Source organism: Hyperoodon ampullatus (genome assembly GCF_949752795.1).
Source record: "Hyperoodon ampullatus genome assembly, chromosome: 5".
NCBI classification, from domain to species: Eukaryota; Metazoa; Chordata; class Mammalia; order Artiodactyla; family Ziphiidae; genus Hyperoodon; species Hyperoodon ampullatus.
In genome coordinates this window covers 68,062,757-68,078,490 of record NC_136918.1, presented here as the reverse complement: position 1 = coordinate 68,078,490, position 15,734 = coordinate 68,062,757, and the positions used below count along the sequence as shown (strand labels likewise).

The 15,734-nt window shown below is 42.8% G+C and overlaps 1 protein-coding gene across 1 annotated transcript; it reads left to right on the top strand.

Moving 5' to 3' along the window:
- Positions 1–7,489: 7,489 nt before the first annotated feature.
- On the top strand, positions 7,490–13,906 carry IL12A (interleukin 12A; the record flags this gene model as incomplete). The annotated part of the gene is made up of 7 exons (XM_079704801.1): positions 7,490–7,578; positions 8,231–8,385; positions 11,353–11,466; positions 11,821–11,862; positions 11,938–11,979; positions 12,082–12,225; positions 13,751–13,906. The coding sequence occupies exons 1-7, from the start codon at positions 7,563–7,565 to the stop codon at positions 13,904–13,906; spliced, it is 669 nt and encodes a 222-aa protein (XP_079560927.1). The 5' UTR covers positions 7,490–7,562.
- Between the last annotated feature and the right edge of the window lie 1,828 nt (positions 13,907–15,734).

Here is a 15,734-nt window from a genome sequence, read left to right as displayed (position 1 = left end):
TTTCACATGACTTTTCACATAATGAAGATTGTTCCTAACAAATGTATAAATCTAATTCAATCTTTTTAATAGCTACATTGAAAAATTCATTGAAAAGATAAATTAGGCTTTATTGAAACAATTCTCTATGAATGGACTTTTAGAATGTTTTGAGTCTTTTGATATTAAAAATAATACTTTTAATGGAAATCAGCCTTTATGTATACGTGCAAATAGTTTACAAGATAAATACTTGGAAGTGGAATTGCTGAGCAAAAGTATACATATATTTTTTATTTTAATTGCTATTGCCAACTAACCCTTCAAGTGTATTGCACTGGATTTTACTCCCTCCAACAGAATATTGAAACCTATTTCCACATACCCATAAGTCATCAAACTTTCTAGTTTTGCAAATTATAGGTTAAAAATCATATCTAGTCATTTTAATTTGCATTTCTTTAATTTTGAGTGCAGCCGAGTATTTGTCATGTTTCTAAGTAATTTGTATTTTTCTTTCTTTAAACTGTCTATTCATAACCTTTGCCCATTTTTTATTGGATTGTTGGCTTTTTTCTTTTTAATATTCATATTCATATACTAAGGAGATCAGCCCTTGATCTGTCATACACCGTTGCAAATTTTTTTTTTTGAGGTTCTCATTTGTCTTCAAATGTTATCTATGGTATCTTTTTCTTGTAGAAATGTTTGTTCTTTATATAGTCAAATTCATCATTTCTTTTCTTTTTTTTTTTTTTTTGGCGTTACGCGGGCCTCTCACTGTTGTGGCCTCTCCCGTTGCGGAGCACAGGCTCCAGACGCGCAGGCTCAGCGGCCATGGCTCACGGGCCCAGACGCTCCGCGGCATGTGGGATCTTCCCAGACCAGGGCACGAACCCGTGTCCCCTGCATCGGCAGGCGGACTCTCAACCACTGCGCCACCAGGGAAGCCCTCTTTTCTTTTTAATGTCTAAGCATCAGCATCATCATGCATGACGTTGCAATGCCCAGGAGCTGTATCATTTTTGTTTGTTTAACTGTCTCAAGATGCAGAAAAGTTTGCAACAATATTCATAAAAATCTTTATTCTGGAGCATCAGTAAGCAATAACAACACCTTTCCTGGAATATTTTCTTGAAGACCACTGTTAATACTTTTGAGGTTCTTCAAGACAGCATGATAACACATGGATGTTGCCTGTAGAAACAATGCTATGAATATTTAGGACTCCCCTTCCCCCCTCATTGGGAAGTTACCACTTAACATTTAAAAGAGTGCAAAGAGGCAGATGTGGAAGAAACTGGTGAGTGTGTGCCTTAATCCAAAAATAATAACTGCACCTCTCCTTGTATAGTGATATCTCATAGCGATGACACTCTGCCACTGTACAAAAGTCTTAACTGGTCATTATATAATCTGATTCATATGACAAAGCTAGACAATCAGGGATTACCATCTCCATTTTGCAGATATGAAAATTAGGAAAAGCAGTGGCTTGTCTAAGCTTACATGGTCACCAAGTCGCAGAAGGGGGTAGAACCTAAGTCTTTTGATCATAGATGCAAAGTTACTTTAGACTCTACCGTAGCCTCTCTGGCTCAGCTCACTACTTTTCTCCCTGCTGCTGAAACACCTCACCACCAAAGAAGAAATTGCTCCATGGAACCAGCCTCATCAGCATGTCATGTTTGAGGTTGGTATATGCAGCAAGGAACATTAGGCTCTGCCTCTTAGCTAACAGGTCACCTTTTAAGAGCAGAGCTGTACTGGACCCCACACTGTCAGATGGCATGCAAACACCAGCTGATTTATGTTCAAATTCAATAGCTCCTATAGAATAGAACTGCAGGAAATCTGACAGCAGAGTCCTTGCTATATGATGAAGGACGCTAGTGTTTATAATACCTACCTACAGATTCACATTTACAGTTTCAACTGATCACAAGTCTCTTTGGAATCTCACTTCTTCCAAGAATGGGCTGCCACTCTAAATTATGGCACCAAAGATACAGTCCCAAGTCTATTGTTCAGAGCCTATGACTATGAACATGTCTACTCACGGAGAAGAATAATGATGAAGGCAGGTAGCCTGAGCTACTACTGATATTTGGTACGATTGCAGGTATCCAGCACTACTGCTAATTTGGATGGTGTAACTTCTTTTAGTTTGGGGAAGCGAGGGGCCATCCTGTGTACTGTAGGATGTTTAAGCAACATGTTGCATCAATTCTCCACCCACTAGATGCCAGTAGCAACCCCCTTCCCCCATTATGATAACCAAAAATTTCTCCAGACATTGCCAAATGTGCCCTGGGGAACAAGATCGCCTCCAGTTGAGAAACTCTGATACAGAGGCTTAATACATTCTGCCAAATTCCTGAAAAGACCTTTGATTCCCAGTGATGGATCTATTAGGTGAGATCTCAGATTGGCCCACTGCTCAAACTGAAAGGGAAAGGAATGACCAATAGAAAAACTATCTGAATATACTAAAGTACAATTAAAGTTTGCAAACAACTATCGAGTTATCTGCTTAGAAAGGGTGTCTTTACTAATCAACATTTGGGGCAGAATAAGGACTTCAGATGAAGAGGATTAAGTTGATCATTAAGTTGATCATGACTTCAATTCATGATATCACAGGTCCCTTCTTTTATATGTGTGTATACTTATATTTATATATTTTATTTATCTCCATTCCTTATTCTCATGCCCATCACTCCTCAATGGGATCTATCCTAATATGTTTAACACATATCTTTTTGTTTGCAGGTGTCCTTGTATAGTGTGTACAATTTTGAATACATTCTTCTCATTAAAGTATATGGAAGTCCACAATCACTTACAATTCTGAAACCTCCCAGCTTTGAACACCAAAGGTGTTTTTCTTAAGCTCACTGAGCAGCAAAATATGACTCATGGGATGTGAGGTTATTTGTAGCCTTTATCCACTTAATGTAACCATTCCTACATTTTGCTGCAGAAATATTGTGTTCAATCATGAGATGTTACCTTTTCACTTTCTAAAATCCAAATTTTTTGTATTCCCAAACAAATCTGACTCCAAGGGGTTTAACTGTCTATCTCTAGTGTTATATACAGATCTTACTCTTTTTTTTTTTTTTTTTTTTGGCCGTACGCGGGCCTCTCACTGCTGTGGCCTCTCCCGTTGTGGAGCACAGGCTCCGGATGCGCAGGCTCAGTGGTCATGGCTCACGGGCCCAGCCGCTCTGCGGCATGTGGGATCTTCCTGGACCGGGGCACGAACCCGTGTCCCCTGCATCGGCAGGCGGACTCTCAACCACTGCGCCACCAGGGAAGCCCTCTGTCTTTATCTTTATGTTTTTACCCAGTATTATGTTTTAAAGGTCTACCCATGTTGATGCAGGTACATATAGTCCATTATTTCTAACTGCTGCAGAGTATCCATGAAGGGGATCCCTCACATTTCACCTACTCATTTACCTACTGGTGGGCAACTAGACTGCCTTCAACTCCCACTACTACGAACAGTGACTTAAAGAACATCTTCATATACAGGCTTTATGGACCTGTATAAGAATCTCTTTGGGATGTACATGCCAAGATAGAATGCTGGGTCATCAGGTATGCATATACTTAATCTGACCAAAGCTAGACGCCAGAATGCCCTCTAGTATAGCTGCATCAGTCTACTTGCATTATAGAAAAGATCCTAGAACCCTACATTTCACCAACGTTTGTCAATATCCAATGTACTCATTTTTGCCAGTCTAAAAAGTACAAAGTGATACCTTATTCTTATTTTCTTTGGCATTTTTCAGGTTATAATATATCTGAGCATCCCATGATGCTGGTTAGCCTTTGGGGTTTCCTCTTTGTATACTGCCAGTTCATAAGTTCTGCCCATTTTCATTGGGGTTTCTTTTTCTTGCTGACTTGTAGGAGTTCCTTGTATACTCTCCTATTGGTTTTAGACATTGCAAAATATCTTCTCCCAGTCTGTCAGCTATCTGTTAACTTTGTTGATGGTTAACAGGAAATCATAGTACAGAAATTCTTAATTTTTATATAATCAAATTTACGAGTATTTCACTTATGGCTTGGGGCTTTGATGTTTTTAAGAAGTCCTTCCCACTCTTAAGAGACAAAGATAGTCTCCTACATTTTCTTCTACTATTGTAATAACTTTATTTTTCACATTTGTCTTTAACCTACCTCCAAGTGGCTTCACTTCTGTATGTTGTTTTAGGTTGGAGTCCAGTTTTATTTTTCACCTTACAGTGAGAATTTTCTAGTAAACAATCCATGCTTCCCTGATTGTCCTGGGTGCTATTGTATCTTTATACTGAATATTCATATATATGAGTCTGTCTGTAATTTTCTATTTTGTTTCAAAGGTCCATTTGGCTATCCTTTTGCCAAACACTATTTTTATTATTATTGCTCTGAACTATGTCTTTATATCTGGTAGGGCTACTTCCCCATCTTTATTATTCCTTTGCAAGCTTAACTTAGATATTCATGGGCTTTTATTCTCATATATTTTAGAGTAGGCTTATTATTAAGTTCTTCAGAAAAGTTATTTGTAATTTGTGCTGTGATTGCATTGAATATGTGAATTAACTAGAAGAGACTTGAGCTATTTACATCTCAAGGTCTTCCACCCAAGGGTATGTGTTTCCCATTTAAATTAAATCACTCTATGTTCTCGATTAAATTTTCTCCAAAGACTATTTTATGCTTCTACTAACCCATGTAATAATCACAACAAACCTATGGTACTTTTATTATCATCATTTTCCAGATGAGGAAACTGAGCCCAGAGAGATAAGTAACTCACCCAAGAACACACAGCAAGTAACTAACAGAACCTGGATTCAAATAGTTTAGAGTCCATATTCTTAACCACTGTACTGCCTCTCCATCTACAGGCAGTTGCTTTATAGTTTGGCTGCTACTGTGAATGGTATTTTGTTTTTATTACTGTCTATTTATTATCTGGTATATTATTTTTATTATATTTCTAATTGGTTGTTGCAGATGTAGAGAAATTTGGTTGATTTTTGAAAGTTGGTATTTGTATCCAGCGAAGGTGCTGAATTCTCTTATTAGTTCTAGTATTTGATCTGTTGTTTCTGTTGCTAATAGTGACAGTTTTGTCTTTTATGTTCCAATTTTTAAATCTCTCATTTCTTTTTCTTTCCTTATAGCATTGGCCAAGACTGCCAGTACAATGCTAGATATCATGTAGTAGTAATCATGGGCAAAGAATGTCTCTTATAGAAAAGTAATGTTATCCCAGAAGAAGGCTGTTGTTCTATCTTGGCTAAAGGATGTGCAGCACATCAGAGAACTTTCACAAAAGTATAGGCTAGAAACTGTGTCTGGTGGCCAAGAATCCATTCTGAGCAGAGGCCCTATGCTCATTTATGCTGCAGAAATTACTTTTCCATAGGAGATGGCCCTTCCAAGGGAGAAATAGCTCAGTTGTGATAAACTTGACTTCATCTGACTTAAGTACATTTAACTCCATCCTAAACCCCTATGGCAACAACACAGCTCAGCACCTGTCATTTGCTTCACACAATCTGCTATGCAAGTGTTTCTGACAATGCATTGTTCTCTACTCCCAAGGGGTAATTCACAGACTGCAGCATTGGAAGGAGCTTTGGAGATCAACTATTGCTCCCGTTTTACACAGACCTACAAGCCCCTATGGTGGGTACCTCATCACCCTTGAGCAGATGATCTGCTAGGGGGACTGATGCCAAAACAGAGAGAGTTTGAATCAGACAAGGGGTTAACACAGCTTTCTCCTTTCTCCTGGTTGGCTTCATCACTCCATCTTCAGTAAAGTTTGGCCCTGCCGAGTGTTCATGGTAACATCTCAAGGCTTACCTCATCCTTCCCGACTTCAACAGGGATCCAGAGGAAGCAGCTTCTCTTCTCTCCTGTATTCCAAAAGGCTTATCCCTATCCAAGTTTAGTTAGTGTATCTGCACAAAGGTGGGCACTGGCAGCTCCATTGTGAAGTCCTGGGGCTTTAGTGCAGTCAGATCCATCAGAGATGCTGAGTGGGTGACCAAACACACCCCTCCCTTTCACACATACCCAGGGTGACTAATGCTCGTGGTAGAAATGAGTGAACTGAAAAGTCCCACAGGAACCTCAAACCCAACACATCCAAAGTGGAACTTCTCAGTGTCTCCTCCAAACTCACTCCTCTCTTACAGTAACCCCTGTGCAGGAACTGGAACAACCTCCATTCAGCCATTCTCAGCACCTTCCTATCCCTCTCACCTGAGGAGTTACCAAGTCTTGGTCCCTCCCCACCCTAAGGATCCCTCTTGCCCACCCTCCATTCTGAATAGGGCCTTGGCCACGCCCTGCCACTCCTGACCCCTGGGATCCATCCTCCATACTACTGCTGAAAGATCTTCCCATCATGCAAATCCAACCATGTCTCCTGCCTAAAACCCTAGAAGGCTCCCCACCACCCTCAGCAGAATGTACACTCCTTAGCACAGCATCTACTACCCTCACGGCACAGCCCCATCACCCTCACCAACCTCACACCCTGTATAGGACCCCTAGATTGCCACCTCCCTCTACCTTCCTTGACTGTACTTCTGATTCCTGTTCCCTCAACCTAGAACCTGCATCCCATCCCACTGGAAGCGGTCTAATGCCTACTCACCCTTCAACATTCAGGTCGCAGCCCCCTGCTTCTGGGAGCTTTTGCTGTCCCCTCACTCCCGTTGCTCCTGCTGACTTGCCCTCTCTCTGGCCTCTCCTGCCAAGACCCTGCACATCCATCCCACTAAATTGTAACGATTCTCTCCTGGACACTGTAAAAAACTGGATTCTCTAGGAGAGTAGTTACTGCATAGCCAGTCTGGTTTCATCCCTTTCCGTGTTTAAGAGGGTACCCAGGAACAAAACACATTGAGTCAGATTTGGTGTGGGAGCGCCCCCAAAGTGACCTGTTCACTGCTGGGTGCCCCACACCTGGCACAATGTCGGCCTGGCACACCGTGGACTATCTGAATAAAGGAATGATAAATGAATGATTTGCCCACCCCTGTCCAGAACCAGCCCAGAGGTCAGGGCTCATCCTGGATATAGATGGAGAGCGGGTGGCCCTACTCGGCGCTCCGTCGGGCGGGGGCGCTGCAGGGAGGCGGGGCCAAGGGTGGGTACCTGGGGGCGGGGGCCGTCCGAGGGTGGCGGGCCAGGGGTCGGGCTTGCCCGGGGACCCCGCGCCGCGACTCTGCGCGAATTTCTCTTTCGTTTTGGGCCAGGCCGGAGGCGGCGGGGCCGTCCCGGAACGACTGCGGCCGGGTGCACTGGGAGTTAATCCGAAAGCGCCGCAAGCCCCGCGGGCCAGACTCCACGTGTCACCGAGAAGCTGATGTAGAGAGGAGACAGAGAGAGAAAGAAAGCAACAGACCAGAGTCCCGGGAAAGTCCTGCCGCGCCTCGGGCAATTATAAAAATGTGGCCCCCGCGGGTCGGCCTCCTAACCACCGCCCTCACCTGCCGCGTGCACCCGTCTGCGTCCAGCTGCCCTCTCGGTTCGGTGCCCCCGCAGCGCCGCTCAGCATGTGCCCGCCGCGCAGTGAGTAACCAGCCCGAGACTAGCGCTCGGCGCTTGGGTGGGGAGGGGCGGCGGCCGGGAAGAGGAGGCAGAAACTTGGGACAGGCTCCGCGGAGCCTGGAAGGCAGTCAGCAATCTTAGGGCAGAGAGAACGAAAGGGGGAAAGACATTGCGGGCTTACCCTGCGCTCGATAGGATATAGTCTCTTTTAACCTTGAAAGAGCCCTGTGAGCTAAGTATTATGCCCACTTCACAGATGAGAAACTGAGGCCCCACAGGATGGTTTCTTGCCCAGGGTCCTAGGCTACAGCTCTAAGAGGGCAGATCCCAGCCGGCTTCAAAGCGAGGCTTTGTCACCCCACTGCTTACAAAACACTGGGTCGCTTCACCACCTGGCCTCACTTTCCCTCCTCCTGAAATAGAGACTTTTTCTGGGTGAACTCTGTCCACACCCCTGTCTGAACTCACCAGGTGGCCGTGACAGCGAGTAGGCTTCTAACGCTAGCACAGAGCGCTGTCCTCCAAGAACCTGATTCATCTCTCAGTTGTTGAAGGAAGACTGGAAACGGGTGGAGGGAGGCAGGTGCCCAGAAGAAGTGGATGGGTGGAGATGGCCAGAAGAGATGGAAGATGGAGGTAGGCCAGCTCATCCTGCCCCTCCATTTCCTTTCAGGCCTCCTCCTTGTGGCCACCCTGGTCCTCCTCCACCACCTGGACCACTTTAGTTTGGCCAGGAACCTCCCCACCACCACAGCGGGCCCCGGAATGTTCCAGTGCCTCAACCACTCCCAAAACCTGCTGAGAGCCGTCAGCGACACCCTTCAGAAGGTGAGCTTTTCAATGTCCTGGTTCCCACTTTGCAGCCTCTGTAGTGAAGGGGCATCTCCGAACCCTTGGTCACCTGAAGGAACTGCAGGGAAATTGTGGAAGTTAATCAGGAGCTGTCAAGAGAAGAAGAGGGAACTTTACAAATGGCCCAACTATTAGCTAGAGTTGCAATGAAACTGTGTCTCCAGAGAAAGCAGGAGAGGTGATAAATTATAATGGCATTCGTTTGGGCTGTGTCTACACAGAGGAAAGTGGATACTTACAGTGTTCCTTGTAGCCTGCCAACAGAGATGGAATTGTGTCAGGCCCACACTGTTCCTCTGACACACTTATCAATCCAGGAAACCGCTATTAGGGGCGGCCTCTGTGCTCCAGGGCCTGTGAAGATGAATTAGCCTTGCGTCTAATGCTCCTCTCCAGCTTCCAGTCTGGTGACTCGGCTTGTTGCTGGAGCATCACATTTCAGGGAGCTCGTGACAGTGCACATCCAGGCTTCATTTTCTAGGGAGAGAGTTATCTAATTTTATTTACAGCTTCAGTCATCTTTTTAGCTTTCATATTTTAATGCAAAAAAAATTTTTTTTTCTTCCTTTAAAAGCACTCCAACATCTATTGCTTTTGCTACAACGGTCTAAGACTGATGTTTTAAAAGATGTCCTTTCGCCTTCCTGCTCTCTAGTAAATCTTTCTTGAAGATTTCTAGCTTGTTGCTTTATGAATATCTTAAAGTAAGCTCAATGCCACGAGTCCTTCTTAAAGAACCCTTTTTTCCCCTTTCTAATCTTTCATAACGTGCTGCCAGTTTTTCCTTACAGTTCAATCCATCTTAATTAAAAAGGTAGCTCACCAAATGAAAACTGCAGAGATAGGTGCTTTGATTCCTAAAGAAAGTTTCGATATGGGTAACATTTAGGAGCTCCTGTTTAAATAGATGCTTTATGTGAAAAAGCTGACTCTTCTACTCGCAGATGCAGCACCAAAGGTGAAAGATTGCAGAACTCAATTTGATTTTTTAATATGATTCCTGCATCAATTTTGCCAGAACAAATCAGCTGGCTACTTGCAGAGGAAATAGAGGTAGCAAATGCATGTGACTCACAGGCCATATCTAGTCCACAGATCTGTAGAGTTTGGCCATGTCTTTTTAATTTCATTTTGATTTTTGAGTTTGATGCCATTGAAAAAGTAGACCTCCCATATAAGTATCCAAATTTCCAGCTTCTGAAAAGATCTGAAAAACTATAGCAGTGGGCCCACATTTTCAAGTCTAATTTTTTTTTGCTCTATTTATTCATTTTTTTCATTCAACAAGTACTTACTGAGTGCCTACTGTATGCCAGGCACTATTTTATAGATTCTTGAAGGTCATCTTTTTTAACGATGCAATAGTAATAGAGAGAGAGTCGCCATTTTCATTTTGGAACAAAGAAAAGCAATTATCACAGAAATAAAACTATTGTGTTATTTGGAGATTTTTTTTTTTCTTATTGAAGTATAATTGCAAATCTAACTTTTTAGAACCTGCTCAGGATAGCAGCTGCCTCGATCTGCTTGACCACGTCCAGGAGCAGTGTATTCATTTTCTGTTGATGCTGTAAGAGATTACCACAAATTTAGTGGCTTTAAACAACACAAATTTATTATCTTACAGCCCTGGAGTTTAGAAATCCAAAATGGGTCTCACTGGAGTAAAATTAAGGTGTCAACAGAGCTGTATCCCTTTCTGGAGACTCTAGGGGAGAATCCAATTTTCTTGCCTTTTCCAGCTTCTAAAAGCAGTCCACATTCCTTGGTGGCCCCCTTCCATCCTCAAAGCCAACAAATGAGACTTAATCATGCTGCATCACTCTGAGCTTGACTCTCTTGCCTCTCTCTTCTGCTTATAAGGACCCAGTGATTACACTGGACCCACCCAGACACTCCAGGATAATGTCTCTATTTTCGAGTCAGCTGATTAGCAACCTTAATTTCATCTGCGACCTTAATTCCCCTTTGCCACGTAACATAACCTAGTCTGTGGTTCCAGGGATTGGGAGGTGGATATCTTTGGCAGGGGCATTATTCTGCTTACCACAGACAGGAATTTTACTACTTGTACCCCAGCATGTTCTGTACTCTCAAGCTTTGATTCATGGCTCACGCTGTTCCCTCTGCCTGAAATTCCCCCTCCTCTGTAGATGCCCCATCTCTGGGGAAGACTTTGCTTCCCTTTCCACCCCCTTCCCAGAGCTTTCTGACCCTTCTCAGCCCTTATCACTTGCCAGCATGTCTCCTGGTCATTTGGGCACTTGCCTGACTCCACAGCTGAACTTGGAATTCTGGGGGACATAACATAGTCCCCTTCTTTGTCACCTTCCTTTGTACCTAGCATAGTGCCTGGCACACATCAGGCTTGTTAAATGGAACAATGATCTCGCTCTTCAATCAAAAAGTCATCGACTTCTTAATATCATAATTATAGTCAACATGCCTGTAAGATGACATCTGTGTGTGTGTGTGTGCGCATGCGCATGTGTGTACACCACATATTAAATCTCCGCTTGTCTTTAAGGTTGCATGTTTGTTATGTTCATCATGTAGTGACCTAACAGTCCCCCTTTAGAAGCTATTCTTGAAAAAGATATTCATAAAACACAGCCATGCTGGCAAAAGGAAAAAATGGTTTTCACCAGAAGCAAGTGTCACAGCATGGTGTAGAGGCTGATTAGCACAGCCTGTTGAAATGATTTATAGTGTTTACATAATGGAAAAACATATCATCCAGAGAAACATGTCCTAAGCAAAAGGGGAGGAGGGATGGAGAGAGAGTGTAAATGATCTGTTTCCTTTTGTCTTATGAAGACTCTAAAATTCCTACAGATCAGAGGTGGAGGTCAAGGGCAGCCGGCTCTAGCTTTGGTGCCAGTGCCATGGGGAGCTGGGTGCCTTATTAATCTTGTAAACTGTGTTTCTCTTTATGTTTTACAGGCCAGACAAACCCTAGAATTTTACTCCTGCACTTCTGAAGAGATTGATCATGAAGATATCACCAAAGATAGAACTAGCACAGTGGAGGCCTGCTTACCACTGGAACTAGCCACGGTATAGAGGGTTTTCCTCCCAAAGCTTGTAATACAGTTAAGAGCTGTGCATCAGACCTCGTCTTCTTCCAAAAATGTGCATGCTTCTGGGGTCCATCACCATGGGACTTTAACAGGTCCCATTGTAGAAGTTCAATTTGGAAAAAAAAATTTATAAAAACGTGGTTTTTTACAACAGTGTGAGATATACTTAACAGTACTGAACCGTACACTTAAAAATAGTTAAGATGGTAAATTTTACATGTATTTTTTACCACAGTAAAAAAAAAGATATGTTTGAGAAGAAAAGTCAGAAAAATTTACATTAATAACTAATAATTAATGTCTTTGATGTGTTTTTTTTTTTTGGCTCTAGAATGAGAGCTGCCTGGCTTCCAGAAAGACCTCTTTAATAACTGTAAGTCAGAAAATTGAAGGTTTTAGCTCATATTATGAATTCATGTCATTGATATCTGATTATTTTTTCTTCTAGAGTGGGAGTTGCCTGGCTTCCAGAAAGAGCTCTTTTATGACGGTAAGACACAAAATTCTTTCCTCAAATGCAGCGGCAGGGGAAGGGGGGATACGTTTTTAGCCCATCTCAATAGTTCCTTCCCCACTTTGTCGTATTATGCAGACCCTGTGCCTTAGCAGTATCTATGAGGACTTGAAGATGTACCACATGGAGTTCCAGGCCATGAATGCAAAGCTTCTGATGGATCCTAAGAGGCAGATCTTTCTGGATCAGAACATGCTAGCAGCTATTGCTGAGCTGATGCAGGTAAGGTCTTCTTCATGCTGAGACCGCCAGCCAGGGTCCGTGATGAAGGGGTATACCATCAGCCCTTCCTGGGTTGGGGGAGGCCTGAAATGCCCCCTTCTGAAGCCAGTTACATATTGGGGGAGACAGCCTTGAGGGCACCCTCTAGAGAGAGGGCAACATGAGCAGGTCACATTAAGGAAAGCAGCCTCCTGCTTGTTGACCGTGTGGTATGCACCAGGCTCTGGGCAAAGGTGCATACATTTCCTTATGCTGTCCCCTTGGCAGCCACTTGGGGTCTGTGCAAATGAGGAGACCAATCTTAGAGGGTTAGCCACTTACCTGAGGTCACACAGCTTGGAAGCGGCAGAGGCAGGATTTAAACCCCCATCAAAGGGATTCCACTGCACTCATCTTCTCATGCATCTCTAAAGCCTCTGGGATGTACATGCAAGGGGCTGGCATGCATATCTGCAAATACTGCTAGAGAAGACAAGCGGGGCTGGTGCCTGGATATGATGCATGCTGAACCAAACTGTGAATGAAAGAAAAGAATGACCTATCACCTGGGGACAGCCACAGTGTTACTCATAGACAAGAATGTGCTTTGTAACTTTCTGAATCACCATAGCACATGATGCTAACATAAAACACAGAATTATCCACTTAAGAAAGAGCAGGGTGAGTGCCATGTTGGCCAGGGCATGGGATAAAAATACGGCATGAGAAATGATTGTCTGAAAAGAAATTTATTTCATTCATCCTTTTTAAATTTTTTTTTTGGGGGGGGCACCAGATTACTTGTTTGAAAGGCAGTGAACATCATGCAAGTATCAAAGAATGTTACCATCTGGAGAGTTGTAGATGATATTTCCTTTTCAGGACCAAGAGTCGAATCAGTTCTACCAGTAATCAGACAACTATGCCCAGACCTTTTGTCCCTCTGTGCCTCAGTTTCTTCCTCTGTAAAATGGGATGACTTTACCCACCCTACCTTTCTTTTAGGCTTTTTGTGAGGAAGTACAAGCAAAACTGCTGATCATTGTGCAAATATATAGTCTTGCATTGTGTTATCAAATTAAAGGGCTCAAACTGCCAGGTTTATTTATCTCACATGAATAAGTGTCTTTAGTCAACAGGTGTGATACTGACTGAGAGTTTCCAATCAATAGCAATCCATCACCTCCCCATTCTCAAAAGGAAGCCGCTTCTTAATGTAACATATAAAAATTAATTACATATCACAGCAGATGTCATCTTAACAGAATTGTTCCTTTCTAAAATACAACTCCCACTGATGATTTTCTAAATAGCTTTCAGGGTCTTTTCAGAGCTCACTGAAGATCCATGTGCTTGGATAATGAGCATTTCTTCTCTCAGGTTCTGCCTGCCCATCTGGCTGGGAGTAGATTTGATTTGGTTTAGGAGATGCAGTGAGGGAGTGGGTTGCAGGCTCTGAGACGTGCATTGGCTTCACCCATCTTTACGGATGAACGTTTTAATTTTGGAATACTGTCTATGTCATGCTCAATATTTATTCTCCTAGGCCCTGAATTCCCACAGCAAGCCTGTGTCACAGAAACCCTCCATGGAAGAACTGGATTTTTATAAGACTAAAATCAAGCTCTGCATACTTCTTCATGCCTTCAGAATTCGTGTGGTGACCATCGATAGAATGATGAGCTATTTGAGTTCTTCCTAAAAAGCTGAGGTCTCTCCTAAACTTAAAGTCATTTTGATAAATATTGGAACCAAAGAAATTATAATAGGGCATGGGTCAAGAACTGGGGCGGGGGTGGCTTGACCTGTTCCTACTTAAGCTGGTACAGGAATTCTCATGCTTGTTTACATTAGTCATTACTCCAAATTTGCAGGATGTGACTGTTCTATCCACGATTCCTTTGATCAAGTCTATTTCATATTTACTATGGATAAGTTATTTTTAAGTTTTCATGAGCAAATTGATGAGGGGAAATGTCCTCCCAGAACGTGTTTTTTTTTTTTCCCTTTAATAGAAGAGCAAGAATTTATAAGCTATTTCAGTACCAAAGAGTTTGTAGGAACAAACACTCAAGCATAATTTATTTTAAAATATTTATTTATATAATTTTGTGTTCATGAAAGCATGTGAACTTATATTTATTTATGTTATATTTATTAAGATATTTATTGTCAAGTGGATTTGAGATATACCTTATGTTGTTTTAAAATAAAATGACTGAATTAAAGTAATTCTCATATTTTTCTAATGTGATTGGAATACTTTGAGTGTTAAAATACACATCATGGGAAAACTGAAAACTCTGATGAAATTTGAACAAAATCACCTTAGAAAGAATGCCATGATATTCTTACTCATTTCCTAGTTCCTTTAATCTCATATTTTAAAGGGAGCCTCATAAGGCTAGATCTGACTTAATACTGAGGCCGTTGAGTGAGTTAGTTTTTGAGAATATACTTTATTACTTTTGTTCAACATCTGAATCTAAAAATAAAATACATAAAAATGTTTTTCCCTATTAACCACAGCCCCGTAACATACTGTACATTAAACAAATACAAAATAATAACCACCAACTGGGAAAAGCATCATTAAGAGGTCTTCTAGTCAAATTATTCTAATTTTTGTGACCCTTTGGGCTCTCAGGGGGAAGTTGTTTCTAAATTACAACTAGAAAAACTCTCCCTTTGCTTTAAATTATATAGAACTTCTGCCTGAACCACATGGATAATTGCCTTCCTTTGGCTTAAGAGATGTGCTTTTTAATTCTTTCTTTCTTTCTTTCTTTATTTATTTATTTTGCGGTATGTGGGCCTCTCACTGTTGTGGCCTCTCCCGTTGCGGAGCACAGGCTCCGGACGCACAGGCCCAGCGGCCATGGCTCACGGGCCCAGCCGCTCCGCGGCATGTGGGATCTTCCCAGACCGGGGCACGAACCCGTTTCCCCTGCATCGGCAGGCGGACTCTCAACCACTGCGCCACCAGGGAAGCCCTTTAATTCTTTAAACCATGAGAATTTTAGAAGATTTACCTGATGGAATACCATGTAATTTTCAAACTCTTGATAATCACATTCCTCCTTAATATGAAAAGGTCGTAAGAAATGAACGATTCAGAGTCCGTCCTGTCCCCCCTACCTTTCCTCATGTGAATCCTCCCCTCCAGAGCTCAATTCTTATCCCTGTAAACAGGGAGGGGAGTGTGTATGGCCACCCCAGGTCCTCACGTGTGGGGAAACTTACACGTTTTTCAGAGTCTCACCCCACTTGATGTACAATTAGATAGAAATCATCAAGCTGGATCCCATCACATACCTTCTTTTCTTTAGGAATTCCTCCCCAAGCTTGGATGACTGGCAGGTGATTCACAGGTAGGAGTTTCTTGCCTTTAAGTATCGGTTTTGGGGTCGGCAGCTTCGACTGTGGCGAGAACTCATGGCTTTGATGAAGCTGGCGCTGTCGAGTTGCTGCCATCCCCGCCCCGACCCTGCCTTCCTCCCCCTCCTCCCCCCTCCCACCCATCAAATGGC